The sequence below is a fragment of the Macadamia integrifolia genome, chromosome 2 (assembly GCF_013358625.1).
Source record: "Macadamia integrifolia cultivar HAES 741 chromosome 2, SCU_Mint_v3, whole genome shotgun sequence".
NCBI classification, from domain to species: Eukaryota; Viridiplantae; Streptophyta; class Magnoliopsida; order Proteales; family Proteaceae; genus Macadamia; species Macadamia integrifolia.
In genome coordinates, this window is record NC_056558.1 from 21,933,508 (window position 1) to 21,951,407 (window position 17,900).

The following is a 17,900-nucleotide window of genomic DNA, read 5'->3' on the forward strand; positions in this document are numbered from 1 at the left end:
TATTTCATAATTTCGACCCTCTCCGCCTATTTTTTCTCTATGAAGTGGGAAACTTGGGAAAGCACTACAGATTTTTCCCTTGTGCCATCTAATCTTCATTCTAAGCTTAAATCTTGCACATTCATAACAAATCTGCCGAAGGAAGGGAGTTGAGATCAAGAAGGTAAATCTCATCTTCCCTAAACTTTGTGTGCCTACCTTTGAGAGCACAGGTTCATTTGGATATGGTGGTGGGTATGGACAGTATGATGAATCTTTTACTTTATTTGGACACAAGAATAGTTCAGGTGGTGGCCTGGTGGGTCATCTTTTGTTGAAAGTATCTTTGGGTATCCATACAACCTTGTGTGCCATATCCACATCCTATCACTGTGACTAGGCCATTCTCGAGGTTGGGATACCTAATTGATGTTGTTGATGCATCTTATAGATGGGCAGTGACGGACTACCAAAACAGTTGGACCCAAAACATGTCATGGGACTCATATGTGGCGCATTCAAAGGAGAGGCTATGACATTTGCAATGGTATGCAGCTTGTGGACTGGAACCGCCAAGACACTCTACTTGGAATTGATTTTTGAGTGGAGTGTTGAGCGATAACTCACAATTATGTGATATTGTTATTTATTTTGGATCCTTTGCATTAATTATTATGTACTTATGTTGATTGTAGACTATGCACATATGTAGTATAGTTTTAGACTTTCAGTCAACGACTCAACGTACATTACTAAACTTTGGTTCACCCCCGCAAGTATGACTTTAGTGTTTTTTTCCATAAAGCTAATTATGTGAATGTGTTAGAAATGTCTAAAATAGGAAGTACAGAAAAAATCAGGCAAAAAAAACACATTTTGGGGGGTCGAAACTTTACCAAAGTTTCGACCCCAATCGGGAAAAATTCCCTAGTTTCCTCGAAATTTCTCAAGTCTCAACCAAAATTTCGCTCTCCCCAAGGGTCGAAACTCGATACCATGAACCTTGGGTCTTATAACTGTACCTTTTGTTCCCAGTAGTGAACAATTGCCTGATATATTTACTAAAGGTCTTAGTAGTAAGATGTTTCTTCATATTATCTGCAAGTTGGGCATATGAATGCCCCAGCTTGAGGGGGGGAGTATTGTATAATTGGTCTTAGGGAAGGTCTCAGATTCCAAATGGGTCCTTAGGTCCTTAAGGGTCTTAATGGTCCTTATAATACTCTAGAACTTTCTCTCCATCCAACAATTATTACCTTAGTTGTATTCGATCATGCCTCCAAGGAGTCAATTCCTCATTTAATGTATATGCCCTGCTCAAGGTAGAATATTGACAATTGAGTTAAGATTCTTCTTTACCGATCCTAGTTATCCGGATCTGGTTTTGTCACATAGATCAATTATAGCAATCATCGACATCATCAATTTCCCAACCCTGCATACTTCTTCTAAAGAACGAGTTCCAACTTGATACACTATTACTGAATTCCATGTATTATTAAATGGTAAGAACCAGGGTACATACAAGTGGAAATAAGATAGCAAGATGCTGGTCACCTACCTTGATGTACTCCCAATCAAACATTGGAGCCATCTCCAAGATTTTATTTCATTAGAGAAATAAAGAATTTCTTCATTATATTCGTCCACAGCGGTTATATGTTGTTCTAGCATCCCATCATTTGCTGGATACCTTATTTACTATTAACGACATTGACTAATAATTTTTCCATGCTAATTCTCAATGAATATTTTACTAACAATGTATTATTTATCAATATACCAATGTTCGAGGTCTCGGTTTTGGGCATGGTTTTGGTCAGGCCTGAAATGGAGATCTTGCTGAAACCTGGCATTTTTTTCCAGCAAGTTTTGGGGTTTGGGTTTCAGTGGCCATATTGCCAATTTCGGTCCTAAAACTTGTCATCCAACCTATTTTAAGCCTTCTAAATGCATTGGAAACATTAGATTTTAAAAAATCAAACCCAAAATGGTATTTTGACTTCAGACCCTTGGTTGGTAGTTGTTGAATAATTATTTTAATAATAGGATTTAGGGACTACTTAGACTCATGTAAGGACTAAGACTCCTTTTTGCTATAAATAGAGGACTCTGCCCATTAAGGCACAAGTCCATATTTCCCCAATTCTTCATGGTATCAGAGCCGGTTTGATCACCAACTAAAAAAACCCAGTCCATCCCCTTCTTCTTCCTACTCTACGTTTTAGCCCTCACAGTCGGAGCCAAATTCCATGTCCTCCCCTGCCACTGCCAATACCCTCAAGCCCATTGACTGTAGCCTTGCATCACGCTGCAATCTTGCATTGCCAGCTTCAAGCCCTGCACAAACCTGCACCTCGACAGCATCGATTGTAGCCTTATGCCAAAACCTGCAACCCTGCTTCGCCAGCCAAGAAACCTCTGTAGCCTTCATCAAGAAGCTTTTGTCCTCCCAAACCTGCGACCTTCAACCTCACCTTTACAAACGAACTCAATCCCTGCTGCAACCAACCTCACGCCTGCAACATCTCACCTCTTCACCATCGATCGCCCCTCGCCTGCAACCGTCGATCGCTGCAACCATCCTCTTCATCACCTGCAACAGTCGACATAACCTCTGCAACTGATCTCCATCCTCGCTGTAACCTCCTACGACAAATAGATCCTTATTCCTCACATATGGATGCTGTGAACCAGATTCTTAGGTACTTAAAAGACTGCACCAGGAAACGACATTTTATTCTCTCCTACAGATCACATGAGAATTGAGGCATACACTGGTGCTGATTGGGTAGGTTCTCCAGATGATCGTCGCTCTACCACTGGCTACAGTACATTTGTTGGTGGTAACTTGGTTATGTGGTGTAGTAAGAAGCAATCAGTTGTGGCTAGATCAAGTGTCGAGCATGGGATTTGTGAGTTACTTTGGTTGCATAGTCTCCTTTATGACTTGGGTGTGTCCATCTAGGTGCCGATGTTACTGTATTGTGATAATAAATCAGCCATCAGCATTGCACACAACCCTGTTAAGCATAACCGACCAAGCCTGTCGAGATCGATAGGTATTTTATCAAGGAGAAATTAGAGCAATGACTTATTTGTATTCCTTTTGTGCGAAGTGAAGATCAATTAGTAGATATTCTCACAAAGGGACTTAGTAGTAAATTTTTTTTTTTTTTGTCAATAAATAATTCATTACCAAGGAAAAGAAAGAATATACAAAGGGGAAAAGAATAAAAAGGGGGCGGGGGGAACCCAAAAGGGATCAAAACCCCAGAGAGGGGGGAACTAAACCCAAAATGCTAAGGAGACATCATTTGGGGGTGGCCCGGGTGGGAGATATGATTGATGAGGGGAGGCCCCAAGAGACAACAATGAGCCTGTTTCTTGGGGTGTCATGAACTGGACGATGGTGAAGAAGGCTAATCTTGGATGAGACCTCAAAGTAGATGGCTTTCCAAATCCTATCGAATGAACGAGATTTGGTGGTCCATCTACGAAGGTTATGTTCTATCCAAAGGTGGCTGATGGTGGCGCAAAAGGCAAGCTTTTCAACTGTGTCACAAATAGAAGAGCCATTGAAGGTCATGTCTACCCAAATCCACTCACAGCCAAGGGGGAGGATGGGATGGGGGGAAGGCCAACAGGAACGGAGAACCCTCTTCCAGATGGAGGCAAAGGGGCAGGAGAAAAATAAATGGTCAACATCTTCAGTACCGTTCCAACACAGACAATAGGAGGAGGGGACCTGGATGTGGCAAAAGTTAAGAAAGGACTGCGTGGGAAGGCAGTAGGAGAGGGCTCGCCAAGCGGTGAAGCTATGACGAGGAATGTGCCCTTTAACCAGATGATGTTTCGCCAAGGAATTAAAGGGTCTTTGGAATGGATGAAGTTCCATACGGAGGTAGAGGAGAATAAACCCGCGGACAACGGCAACCAGGTTACCTGGTCCTCGAAACCTTTGTGACCAGGGGATGGGGGGGTGGGAGGAAAAGAGATTATCCAAAGGAGGGGGAGGGGGAGGGGGAGGGGGAGGGGAGGAGGGGACCAGCCATCAAGGGAATAGATAGAGGCCACAGTGGCAGATCTAGAGGATCCAGAGGAAGAGATGATCCTGGGGGAGACAAGGGGCCGGAAGATGCCATCAGGATGCCAAGGGTCAAGCCAAAGGGAAGTGGAGGAGCTGTTGCCAATGGTACAGAAATTGAGGGAAGGGCAAGGGGCCTGAGCTTAAGAATGTTACGCCAAATCCAGGAAGCATCCGGGTTGAGAGAGACTGTCCAAAAGGGATCATTCCTGAGGGGGACCGAATAAACCCAAGAGACCCAGATGCTACGATTTCTAGAAGCAATCTTCCAAATGAGCTTGAGAGTGGTCGAGGAATTGACATCTTTGATTTTGCGAAGGCCCAGACTGCCTTCAGATTTAGGCCAACAGATATTAGACTAGCTCATGGGATGGGGGAATTTAGAAGTGTCAGATCCATTCCAAAGGAAGGCATAGAGAAGGGAGTCGATGGCTTTGGATGTGGAGGCAGGGAGAGAGAAAATGCCGGTCCAGTAGAGGTAGTGAGATTGCAAGACAGATTGGACAAGGACAAGGTGACCTGCGTAGGAGAGGAGCTTGCCTTTCCAAAGCCGAAGTTTCTTCTTGATGGAATCCAGGATGGGGGAGCAATGGTGAAAAGAAAGACAAGAGGAGAGAAGGGGGAGACCAAGGTACCTAACAGGGAGGGAGCCCAGAGAGAACCCAGAAATGGCAAGGAGATGGGCTTGACAGGCGTTAGATACCCTGGAAAGAAAGAGGTTGGATTTGAGTTGGTTAATTTTGAGGCCCAAAAGACCTTTAAAGAGATGGAGGGAAGCCATAATGTTAGATATGGAGGTGGGGTCAGCTTTGGAGAGGATCATGAGATCGTTAACAAAGGCAAGGTGGGTGAGCATGAGAGGTTTACATTTGGGAATGGGGGAAATAAGGTGTAGGTCAATGGAGAATTGGATAGATTTGGAGAGGACTTCTGGTGAAAGACAAAAGAGGAAGGGAGATAGGGGCAGCCCTGGCGGATATCCACAACAAAGGAAAAGTATCCAACCGGGTTGCCATTGATGAGAACAGAGAAGCGGGGGGTGGAGATGCAGGAAAGAATCCAGTGGACGAAGAAGGGGGGGGAAGGCCATCTGAAGGAGGATAGAGGATATAAAATCCTAGTGGATGGAGTCAAAAGCCTTGTGAATGTCAATCTTGAGAAGAGCAGAAGAAGAATGAGACTTATGATTGAAGCCTCTGACAATCTCATAGCAAAGAATAATGTTGTCAGCAATGCTTCTTCCAACAATAAAAGCAGATTGATTAGGGCTGACAAGGGAGTCGATGACCTTTTGGATCCTATTTGCAAGGATTTTGGCAATGAATTTGTAGAGAAGATTGTAGAGGGTGATAGGTCTGAAGTCTGACATATATTGGGCTCCCTCATTCTTAGGGTTGAGACAAAGGAAGGTTTAGTTGATGCCAGAGATTTGGGAGGGATTGAGGAAGAAACTACAGATGGCAAAGATGAGGTCATCACGGATGATGTGCCAACAGGGGGAGAAGAATCCCATACTGAAGCCACCAAGACCCGGCGCCGTATTGAATTTGTGATGAAGGACAGCAGAGAGGATCTCATCATTTGAAGGGATGGCACGAAGGGAAGGAAGAAGGTGATCAAGGATGAATTTATTGAGGGAGTTGGGGGGGAAGGGAAGGCCATAGCCCGAATGAGAGTTGAGCTTGAGAATGGAGTTGGAATTAGTTCTGGCTTTGAGGGAACGATGAAAGTAAGCCGAATTGGAATCTCCTAGCTCAAGCCATTTGATTCTGGATTTTTGGCGGAGGAATGATTCTTCCTGGGCCAGGCGAGACGAGAGGTCCATGGCAGCTAACTTTTCATCATTAATCAGGAAGGAGTTCAGGGGGTTGAGTCTATGCCTGGATTGGATGAGGTCAAGTTTCTCTTGGCAAGAGGAAACTTGAGAAGATATGTTACCAAAAGTGGAGGAGTTCTAGGCTTTGAGAGCCATTTTGACATTCTTTAGCTTTTTGGAGAAGGAAAAGAGAGGAGAGGAGGAGATAGTAGTTGGAATGGCCCAGGAATCTCGGACAAGGGGAATGAAATCTTCATGGAGGGTCCACATGTCAAAGAATTTGAATGGTTTAGGGCCAAAGGAAGAATGGGGCTGGATGGGGAGTGATCAGAGATACCAGGAAGATCAAAGGTGGCGTGGGAGGCAGGGAAAGATGTAAGCTAAGGTTCATTGACAAGAAGATCCAGTTTGCAAGCAACATGGTCAGCTCCTTCTCGACGATTGTGCCAGGTGAATTTGGAGCCAGACCATATGAGGTCTTCCATCCTAATATCCTCAATGCAAGTATTAAAAGAGTCGGAGGAAGGAGAGTCTATGGGGGCACCTCCAAGCTTTTCGTGAGAAGCCCAGACAACATTGAAATCCCCACCCATGGCCCAGGGAAGGGAAGAGTGGGAGGAGTTGAAGGAGAGGAGGTCGGACCAAAGGGGTAGCCCCTCCGCAGCACAGTTATGGGTATAAACTGCAGAGAAGAAAGAGATAGGGGTTCCCATGGGGGGGGGGAAGGAAAAATGATTTAACTTGGGAGGAAGAAGCAATGGGGGAGATGTTAATTGAGAGAGGGTTCCAGAGAATCCAGATTCGGCCATTGGGGGAGAGGGTATAGTTACTAATGAAAGACCAGGAAGGGGCAATAAGAGCGGTAATATGGGGGGCATTGTCTTCCAGAACACGGGTTTCCAGGAGGCAACAGATGGTTACTTTGGAAGACTTGATGCGGGAGCGAATGGAGGCTTGTTTTGCAGAGGAATTGAGGCCTTTAACGTTCTAGGTGGTCCAAGGGATCATTTGGAAGAGGATTTAGGAGGCAGTCGATGCTCAATAGAGCAGGAGGAAGGACCAGGTTTGGATTTGGTGCGACGGGAATACTCCTTGAGGGGAGAGGGAAGGGTGATGGTTGTAGGTTTGTGGATAGAGAGACCTTTGGTGCAGGTAGACAAAACCTTCATCATGGGGGCAGTTGTTTTAATCCTGGAGGGAGCAATAACAGTCACAGTATCAGTAGCAGGAGGTGTTATCAGGCCCTCCCTCCTATTGGGGGGGGGGGAACAAATCGCAGGGGGGCAAGGGTAGCATTACCATCAGGTGAGGAGGATGGCCTCATGGGAACAATCAAGACTGGCGGCGAATCGTGGCTGACACCTTCCAAAGCGTGTGAAGGTATGGAGGTTGAGGGGAGCTCAATATGATTACTAGCATCCAGCAGAAGGCTGGTTGATGTTGTGGTAGCCTGAGTCATGCCAGTTGATGACATGGCAGGTTGAGTCAAGCCAGAGGAGAGGCTGGCGGAACCCAAAGGAGCATCAAGTGTTGACGCTGGAGGAGAGCCGATGATGTCGCCTTCCAAGGTGTAAGGAGGAGCAGTGGGGAAAAAAGGGTCCTAACGGAAGGCCAGGCAAGAACGACGAAGGAGGAAGCAAAGTGACAAAGGAAGCAGGCGAGAGAAGATTGCCAGTGGCAGTAGGAGCGAGACCAGGGACGCAAGCGGATGAGGTGATGGTTAGAGAAGCCAGAAAGGAGGAGCCAACATCAGCCGAGGCGGTGCGGCAAATCAGAGAGGAGCCAGGGAGCGGTTACAGGGTTGTGGTAAGGTGGTAGGCGTCAAGAGGATGGTTGGGTGAGGGAGAGGGGTTACGGGTGTGGGTAGAGGAGGGAAGAGGGTGATGGGAGGGGGATTCGGGTATGGAGGAAGGGTGTGGGTCAGGTAGGATGGATGATCCAGATATCGGGTCAGGGAGGATTAATGGACTCTCACCCGGGTTATAAAGATTACCCAGCTAGAGAGGATGGGTCGGAGGAAATTTTGAGAATTTGGATAATAGGTGAACTAGAAGGAATTGGTTGAGAGGGATAAATGGAGGGTCAGGTCGAACCGAGGAATACGATTTAGAAGGAGAGGAAACATGTGGAAGGATCGAGGTTGATAGAAAGAAACAAGGAGGGATTTCTTTCGATTACAGAGAACCAGGAAGCGGGAGCAGGGGTCAGAGGAAGAGGGACAGAAGATAGAGAGTGGTCGACATGGCGCACGTCAGAGGCGTCGTTGGCCTGTAGATGAGAGGGAGACAAGACAACAGAGGTGATAGGACAAGGGCGAAGAGAAGGATTAAGGACAGAAGCATCAGAAGGTCCAGCAGGGCAAGCCAGGCAGGAGAAGTGGTTAAAGCCTTTAGGAGGATTGTTCGGACCAGCAGGCAACAGCGAAGAAGTCGATGCAGCCGTAGAATTCAAAGCAGCCGTAGATGTCGCCGGCGGTCTGGAAGTCCGGCCTCTTTTCTTCTTCATAAATTTTTTCTTTAAGGAGAGGACATCGATGAACGTTTCTGATTGTGGAATGGCCAAGGCGGAGCAGTTGGAGGGAGCTTCAGGAGTGATAATGGGGCTTCCCCCCCTCTGGAATGATGGAATTTTCTTTTTCTTTTTTTTTTCTTCAATTTTTTTTTACAGAGCATTGTGGAGTGTCCAGAGCATTTGCGGATGGTGCAAAGAGGGGGGAATCCAGTCGTATTTGATTTCTTGATCGAACGAGAAGACTTCACCTTCCATTATGGTAACAAAGGAGGGTAACACCTTATCTACCGAGACTTCCACACGGATCCTGGCAAAGGAGAGCCCGACCATGAGTTTTGTGCGCTTGTCCGAGTATAAGGGCTTGCCTAAGAGGGAGCCAATGATGCTAAGGCCCTTAACACACCAAATGTGAAGAGGAAAGTTGGGAAGGGATAGCCAGAGAGGGATAGTGGTGGGTTCCGATCGGCTAAAGGAGGTGAATTCGTCCCATTGCCTTAGGAAGATGGGCTTTTTTTCTACGTACCAAGGGCCCCCATCAATGGCCAAGGATTTGTCTAGGGCGGAGGAGAAGTTGAAGATGAAGATGTCGTTTTCGAGCATGAAGGTGGAAAGGGAACTCGAAGGGCGCCACTTTTAAATCTTTTTATTTTATTTTGTCCACATTGGGTATGTGTGATATCCATGCACCAACTTGAGGGGGGCCACTTCTAAATCTTTTTATTTTATTTTGTCCACATTGGGTATGTGTGATATCCATGCACCAACTTGAGGGGGACTGTTGAATAGTTATTGTAATAATGGGATTTATGGACTACTTAGACTCATGTAAGGACTAGGACTACTTTTTGCTATAAATAGAGGAGGACTGTGCCCATTAAGGCATAAGTCCATATTTCCCCAATTCTTCAGTAGTCTATGTTGTATACAATCTCTACCCTAGGCTATTCCACACAATCTTTAGTACTACCAGAATACATATAATTCAATTAAAAAATTTTAAATAAGCATTAGGAATTAAAATACATCAAATCATAAACCATTAATAAATTAGGCATCATACATGGTTTGTTAGTAATTGTTAGAAAGAGTGAAATACATTAGAGTAAACAATAGTAGATTAGTAGTATAGTACAATACAAGTGGAACAAATCCAATTTAGGGGAGTTTTCTTCACCACTAGTTGATTGAGATTTGGCCATTAGGAATAAATCCACTTGATCCAAGCTTCTTAGGGTAATATTTGGCCAAAAGATGCAGCAAAAATCCAATTTGGGGGATAACTGGTCAAAACAAGTAGAGATAACTGAGACTGGGTCAAAATTTCTCATCGAGTTGGGCTATTTATATAAGGCCCATGTGGCAATCGACCGAGATATTCTGATACGAAATATTGGACAGATTTTGGTCCAAAACTGAAATCTCGGTCAAGATATTGCACTTTGTCTATATTGTAAGTGGTTTCAACTTGGTAGCTGTCAAAATGAGAAATTTCTGAGGTCTCGCTGAGATCTTGTACTATGCAAGGCTTCCCAATTTCTTTGGTTGGCAAAGACACTTACAATTCACAGAAGGCAATATTTCTACCTTGTCCTTCGTATCAACACCATCCCGCAAAATTTATGATTATCTTCTCCATTTTCTTAGATACATATGTTCGAAGAACTTTGAATATTAGTTAATCTTCCTTTTTTTTCTAAGGTTGAAATAAGATGTAATCTTCCACCAACATATTTAAGTATTTTCTTTCCCAGACAGCTAATCTTTTCTCCATTCTTTTAATGGTTTCTCAAGCAGCAGAATCATTTGTCTTGCCTTGTATTTCAATTCAAGTGTATTTTCCCCCCAGTTTAAACCAGCCCTTTTCTTTTGGATGTTGATATACGTTGCAGATACACTCCTGAAGGGATATAAAAAGAAGAGGATATTTTCTGAAATTACATTTGCTGGCTAATTTATTTACAAAAAAAAATAAAAACAAAAATAACTAAAAAGCTATTGAATTTGTAGAGTTGTAAAAATATGGCACACGTTCTCTCTCTGCTGTAGTGAACCAGTGGCACCTCATTTTATAATCAATAATATGTAAACTTATATAAACTTTTATTGGGAGTAATTATCATTTCATGGAATGGTATACTGACTTCACTGCTTTGTAAGCTTTGGTTTGATGCATTTTGATTAAGGTGAGGGTGCAATGGAAACATGCTTGATAGACATAAGAAATGTGTAATATTTTACATGAGAATTATAGTCTGAGCAAGAATCCGTAACTGAATTCAGAATTTTTCCTCTGTGGTTAGACGTTGGCCATGATTACATTTCCTATTATTTTAAACTTTGTTTATCGTAAGTGTCTGAACAGGTTTGGGGCACACTGACTCTGGAAATTATAATCGCGAACTGAATTGAAATTTTTGTTTCCTCCACCTTCCCATACATAAGAGCATATTTTTTGTAGTTGGTGCACATCTTTTGTATATAATTAATTAGTTATTTAATGGAATACTTTTAATAGTATGTTTACTCTTGACTCGTGGCTTATAAATTCCTAGTCTCAGCTATGATAATATTTTATCATAATTGAAGATAAATCATTTTCTTTTCAGGTGTCAAACCAGTTAAACTTGTTATATCTGAAATTTATCAAGAGGAATCCAGGTTATGATGGGAAGGTATGTTTCCCCTTCCAACACATAATAATGTCATCATACACATGACAACCACCAGTGAAGCTCTTTTCACTTTCTGCAGCAAAGTTCCGTTGGTGTTCTCCTTCAATTATTTACAATCAACTTTAATTGCACTGAAGTGAATTTGTTCCCCAACTATTTGGTGGCTGAATGTTCCCTATTCTTGATTGATGATTTGTTTAATTATCTTAAATTGCATTTCCATATCCTTAATAACCAATCTCTCTCTCTCTCTCTCTCTTAATCTTAAATTTTCTTGAGAGGTGCAAGAAGGTTACAAAGATATAAATGTCCGAAGAAGAACCCAAAAATAAAATGTGTACAATGTCAAAATACGAAGCCAGATTTCCAATTCAATATTCATAAAGTTCCAAACTTGTTGGGATCTCTCATCTGCATTGGAATTGGACGTTCCTGGCATCCATTGGAACAAGATGATGAAACTAAAGTATTGGGTCCTGGTGATGAACTTTTCTAATAAAGATGAGAAAGCCAGTAACTAACTCTTCTAGGGGGCTTAAACTATCCACCTCAGATACTGAGCCTCCCTAACAGTTGGCTGCTGAACACCATAAAGAGTGAGCAGTTTGATGATTTAGAAAGGGTGCTGTGATTTCTGTTCTTCATGACTCAGTTCTGATGGGACCAGGATTCAAGAAGCTGATTTCGATCCCAGTTAAAACCGAATTATTTTGGGAGTTGACCGAAATCTGGTCGACTTTCTTCCGGGTTTTGGTTGGTGGATTTGTCCATATTTTGATGTGAAACTTGGCAGTGACCCTAATTAAACATCCCTAAACACAGTGGGACCTTGAGATTGTTGAAAAACAAACTCAAATTGGTACTTTGGTTTCATACCCTAGGTTGGCAGTGTACGCCATACCTTGCCTGTATATTTCTCAAAGATAGAACATATGACAACATGAAAGATATTTCCTAATTTGCACCTAAGTCTTGTATTTTTTTCCTCCTTCAATTCTTTAAACTAATTTTTATAATTATTTATTATATAATAATAACCTAAGTAACCAATATGCAACTATGGATCAACACATAAAACATAAAACAAAAAGGCACCATGAGGCCATCGATTGGCCAATGATGACTAACATTTATAAAATTGAGCATATTTTAATTAGTGGACTCCGTCGAGTCGCAGATTGGCTAATTCTATCGAACATATAAAAAACTGAATCCTAACCACTACATATTTACCCTAGTTTTTGCAAAAAAAATACTTTAGGGAAAAAAGGTATTACCTCAAAGTTTGAATCTTCAGCCAATCTCCCCCAAATCCACCAAATATTGGTTGTAGATTACTTGCACGAGGTTAGGACAATTTTTTCCACAAAGAATTTGAAGAAGAATGGCCAAAATCCACTTAAATTTGAGTTTATTTTTTAGGCTGATGGCAGGTTTTACGCGAAACCTGTTGAAATGAGATTTAAGTGCAACGTGTTGATTGAATTTATGGAGTATATACACATGATCATGACGTTTTGGCGAAATGAAACAGCATGAAGGACTTATACCGAAATTATGAATACCTGTAGGATCGCATCCCATTCGTGCTGGTTCAGGTTGAATCCAAAATATTCGGTCGGTTTCGACCAAAACTAGTGACTTCTTGAACCATGGATGGGACTTGAGAGTTGAGAATACTTATATAGCAGATGCTGGATTGTTCGTAGAAATTTCTTAATTCTTGTGAGGGTCTATCTGAGGTGCATAATGCTGAAGATATGAGGAAACACCTATTCAGTCCAAGGAGCCTAAAAAACTTATTTTTTGGGTGAATAAATTATTCATTATCAAAGGAGAAGAAAATACATACAAGCCCCTAAAGAGGGGGAGAAGCAAAAGAAGTATCTTAATGAGGATCCGGGGTCTTGATCATAGATCTAGGAAGATCCCAAGAGGCTACAATGTGAAAATTTCTTGGGGAAGGCGTACAAGGGAAGGAAACTTTTGAGATCTTAGTTTTGACATAAAAAAAGATGGAGCTCCAAATATTTCCGAGAGGCCGAGAGTTGGATGTCCATTTTCTGTGATTCCTCTCCATCCAAATTTGATTGATGGCTACATAGAAAGTTGTCTTTCCATGAAAGGTCATATCCATCCAATCCACTCCCTATGAAAAGGAGAATTCTTCTATTGTTCGGGCAGAGCCTGGAGAGAACTAAAGCCCAGAGGTGCTTGATGTCTTCCGGCTCAGAACCACAAAGATAGCCAGCCGGGGGGACCTGAATCCTTCTCTAAATGAGGAAAGCTTGCGTGGGAAGACCATTCGTGAAGACTCTCCAAGCCATGAGGCTTTGCCTAGGAATATGATGCTTAAACCATATGAGCTTATGCCAAGGGGGTGAGAGGCCCTGAGATTGGACAAATCCCCAAGCCGCTTTAGCTGAGAAAGCCCTTTTAGGGAGTGGGTCACAGAAGGGTGTCACTTCTTGGGAGACCAGCAGAAGGAATGACCGGAAAAGCATTCCATATCTCTACCATCTGAGAAGAATGAGCCGGGGGAGACCATGATCCTAAAGATAGGATATCAGCAACCTTGGCAAGCTTTGGGAGCCTAGAGCTCACGGTTTAAAGTGTCGATTTGTATTGTACCGTATAGGCTGATGTGTATCCAGATCGGCCCTTATCGATACGATACGGACCAATACGATACATGGAATTTTAAAACTCTTTTGTATCGATACATATCTTACGATAAATACCGATACTCACCGATACACCACCGATACACACCGATACGTACCAATACTCTATAGAAATTGAAAATCGAAGTGAAATGTACGATTTGGTATGTATCGGTGTATTGGTATGTATCGACCGATACACACTGATACTTACCGATACGGTCATAAAATGGCCAAGATGGGTAATTTTTCACAAAAACACAATTTTTTAAGGTGTTTTTGTTCCAAAGTTGCTGCCAACCATTTTTTTGTCTAACTAAAGTGGAAATCAAGGTTGGGAACGAGGATTTTACATTTATGGGACAACTATAAACCTTAGATTCTTAGTGCGATACTCTCAATTTACTGTTTATGCATAATACATGTTATATATAGCTTTTTTTAACAATTTTTTAATGCAAAAGTGTATAAAAAAGTGTTTCCTATCCATTTATATGCGTATCTTAGTGTATCTCCGATACGATACGACACCCTCTGATAAGGATCTTAATTTTGTCCAATCGGTAAGGCGACCGATATCGATACTTTAATCCTTGCTAGAGCTATGGATGGTCCGAGCTCTGAGGATATGGGAGAGAATCCCCATTGGGTGCCAAGGGTCAAGCTAGAGAAAGGGGGAGGAACCATCTCCAATCCGAGATGAAATAACTCTACAAGTAATAATTCTGAGGGAAATCATCTTACGCCACACCCAGGAGGCATCCAAGGGGATGTGCACAGACCAAAAAGTGTCCTACTTGAGAATATTAGAGTAAGCCCAATTCACCCAAATGCTTTTCTTCTTAGAGACCACTTGCCAGATCAACTTGAGGGTTCCCGCATAGTTAACATCCTTGATCCACCTGAGGCACAATCCTCCCTCCATTTTGGGAAGGCAAACCATAGCCCAACAAAGGGGCCGGAGGAATCTAGAGGATTCACTCCCTTTCCAGAGGAAGGCAACAAATATGGATTCCAGCTTTGAAGAGATGGACTTGGGCAGCCCATGTAGTTCTAGAGCAGTAGATGTAGGAGGCTTAGAGAGCAGATCTAATAAGCTCAAGATGCTCAGCAAATGATAGAAGCCTTCTTTTCCATAGCTGGAGGCACTTTCTGATGAGATCCAACATAGGGAAGCAGGGGTGAGCAGTGAGCCTTGCAGGAATTAAAGGCAGCCCAAGATACCTGATTGGGAGCCTAAGAAACTAGCTTTATATTTCTTGGTAGATTGATAGTTGACAAATAAATCTTCCCTGTTTGTGATGTGCATTAATCATACCTGGGAAAGATGACACAAGAGCCGTTGTGCTCTTTTTATTGATGCCAATAGTATCTGTTTTCTTATTAAACAATGCTTGAAAGGCCTGAAATGTAGGAGGTCCCTAATATTTTCATTAGGGCTCAAAATCAAGAAGGATTTTGGAAATAATTCACCATTTGATTCTAATGAGAATATTCTACTGTCCTGAGCCTCAATGGAATACATTTATTGTAGTAGAAGAATGGGGAGAATCCTAATTGTACTAGGATTTGGGTTCCTTTTTTTTTTTTTGGATTAAATAAATACATAATTAAGGAAGAAGAATATACGAGGGGAAGGGAGGGGAGCCCAAAGAAAGGCGCAAGCTTTCAAGAGAGGGCAAAGAGCCCAACAAAAGGAGAAGGGAACATCAGGGGGGATAATAATAGAAATAGGGAGGCCCCAGAAGACAACAGTGAGCCTGTTGTTCCTTGAGGAGTCAAAAAACGGACGATGGCAAAGGCAGCCAAGTTTGGAGCTAACATCAAAGTAGATGGCCTTCCAAATCTTATCAAAAGATCGAGAGTTGAAAAACCATCTGTGGAGATTGCGCTCCATCCAAATATGGTTGATCGTGGCACAGAAGGCAAGCTTTCATACAGTCTTGCAAATGGAGGATCCGCCAAAAGTCATGTCTACCCAGATCAATTCTCTTGCTAAAGGGAGAATTCCCCTATGGGACGGCCATCATGAACTAAGGATCTGTCTACCCAGATCAATTCTCTTGCTAAAGGGAGAATTCTCCTATGGGACGGCCATCATGAACTAAGGACCCTCTTCTAGATAGAGGAAGAGAAGGGGCAGGGGAAGAAAATATGATCGACATCTTTGGTGCCGTTCTAGTAGAGGCGGAAAGAAGAGGGGACCTGAATGTGCCGGTAAATGAGGAAGGCTGCGTAGGGAGGCAGTTAGAGATGGCTCGCCAATCTGTGAAGACGTGACAAGGGATTGGGTTCCTAGTTGTACTACAACTTGAAAAGGGTAACGGCGAATCCTGAACGGACAAGGAGTCCAAATTCCAATGCGATTGAGAGTTGAGGGCCCTAATCAAACTAGGACAGGTTATTGTACTCCTATCAGGATGATGACAATGTAATCCATCTTCAAATAGGAATTGTAATCCCAGACTTGAGAGAAATTTCAAGAGCTTGATCAAGTTAGCACAATGGTCTATAATTTAAACTGAGTGAGAATCAGGGTCCTATATAAGTATAGATCATGGGGCACAAAAAGAAAAGGATTTTGCTTTTATCTTGGCCGGTGTGATTAGAAATAATCAATCTACATCTGTAGGCCAGCAGATTGATTTCTTGGAGAAGGAGATCAATCAACTATAATAATTAGTTAATGACAGAGAAAAGTTGTGTGCAGTGAGTAAAATAATGAAATTTTATTATAGTGTGATAAATAGCAACAAATAGAATAGCCGAATAGGGTAGGTGATCTGACTTTTAAGTCTTTAACAGAATAATCGTATGTAATGGAGATGCTGATTTTCAGTTGAATTAAAACACACAGACTAGAAAAAAGGGGAATCTAATTTCTTCAATTTAGCTTCTATGCACTAAGTGTTGTTCTGCAGAGTTCAGGACTAAAGATGGAAGTGGAACAGGTACAGAGCATGAGGCAGTGGAAAAGTAATGGCAACATGCCTAGATAGCATCAAAGGGATGAGGCGAAGGGTAGCAGTAAGAGAAAACAACTGCCCCTTGCCATGGCCTAGGGTTTCTCTTTTAAAAGACCCAAAATAATTCTTTATTCAGATATCTAAAGACTATCAGTATGACAAGGCGTCAATACTTCTCTTGGTGTGACTTCTCTTGCTCACAGTATAATACCTAAAGGACTTTTTTATCTGATTTCTACATTGACTCATTCCCTTTTCTTTCATTTTGCCCATATAACCCAATAAGTTGGCTTTAGGAGTGGCCATCGTTACAAATTAAACCAATTCAAAATTAAAGCCCAAATCCTGCATAGCCTGATCGAAACAAACCTGGTCAATAAAGTCTTATTCTTTTGCTCGGTACTGTGGCCCTTTGAATGGCATGATAAGGAACCATTTTGTGTGGAGGGACATAAACGCATAGGACTAGAGGAGCCTGCATCCCCTGCCAGAGATTCACTGTGGGATTTAGTCAGATCAAGGGGTCCCACTGTACCTTGGAACAAGTCTGTCTAGTTTAAAGGCCATATCCCCCACCTCAGTTTCACTTCTTGGCGTGCTCTCTCTGGCTGCCTTCCCACCCAGGTATTTCTTACCTATCAGCACATTCAAGTCCCCACTCGTTGTCTGTGCTGAAATGGAAACAAAGATGTTGATCTTTTCTTCTCTTGCCCTTTCTCCTCTGTCATTTGGAAGAGGGTCCTTAGAAACTGTTGGCCTGCTAGACATTGTGCTCTTCATCTTAGTAGGGAGTGGGTTTGGATTGACATGACTTTTGGAGGTCATTCTATTTTTGATACAGTAGGAAAGCCTGTCTTCTGTGCCACCATTAACCTCATCTGGATGGAGCGAAATCTTTGATGGACGCCCAACTCTAGATCCTTCAACAAGATTTGAAATGCCATCTATTTTGAGGTTAGCTCTAAACTTTCTTCTCTTCATGGTTGTAGCGTTAGGGATTCCCCAAGGAATAGGCTCATTGTTGTCTCATGGGGTCTTCCCTCTTCTATTTTATTACTTCCCCCCCCCCTGATGTTGGGTTTGCCCCTTTTGGTTTGTAATTGTTTTCCTCCTCTCCCCGGAGCTCCTCCCCTTCGTTGGCTAGTTGTTAGCCTCTCCCCCACCCCCTTTTCCCCTTTGTATATTCCTTCCTTCTCTTGTCATTAA

General features: G+C 42.6%; 1 protein-coding gene across 1 annotated transcript in view; it reads left to right on the plus strand.

Moving 5' to 3' along the window:
- The window catches only part of LOC122064454 (phospholipase SGR2-like), an 83,027-nt gene that overhangs the window by 32,725 nt on the left and 32,402 nt on the right, over nt 1-17,900 (plus strand). The window contains exon 4 of the mRNA XM_042628153.1: nt 11,000-11,065. Within this exon, the coding sequence (XP_042484087.1) occupies nt 11,000-11,065 (66 nt within the window). The remainder of the gene's footprint in view (nt 1-10,999; nt 11,066-17,900) is intronic.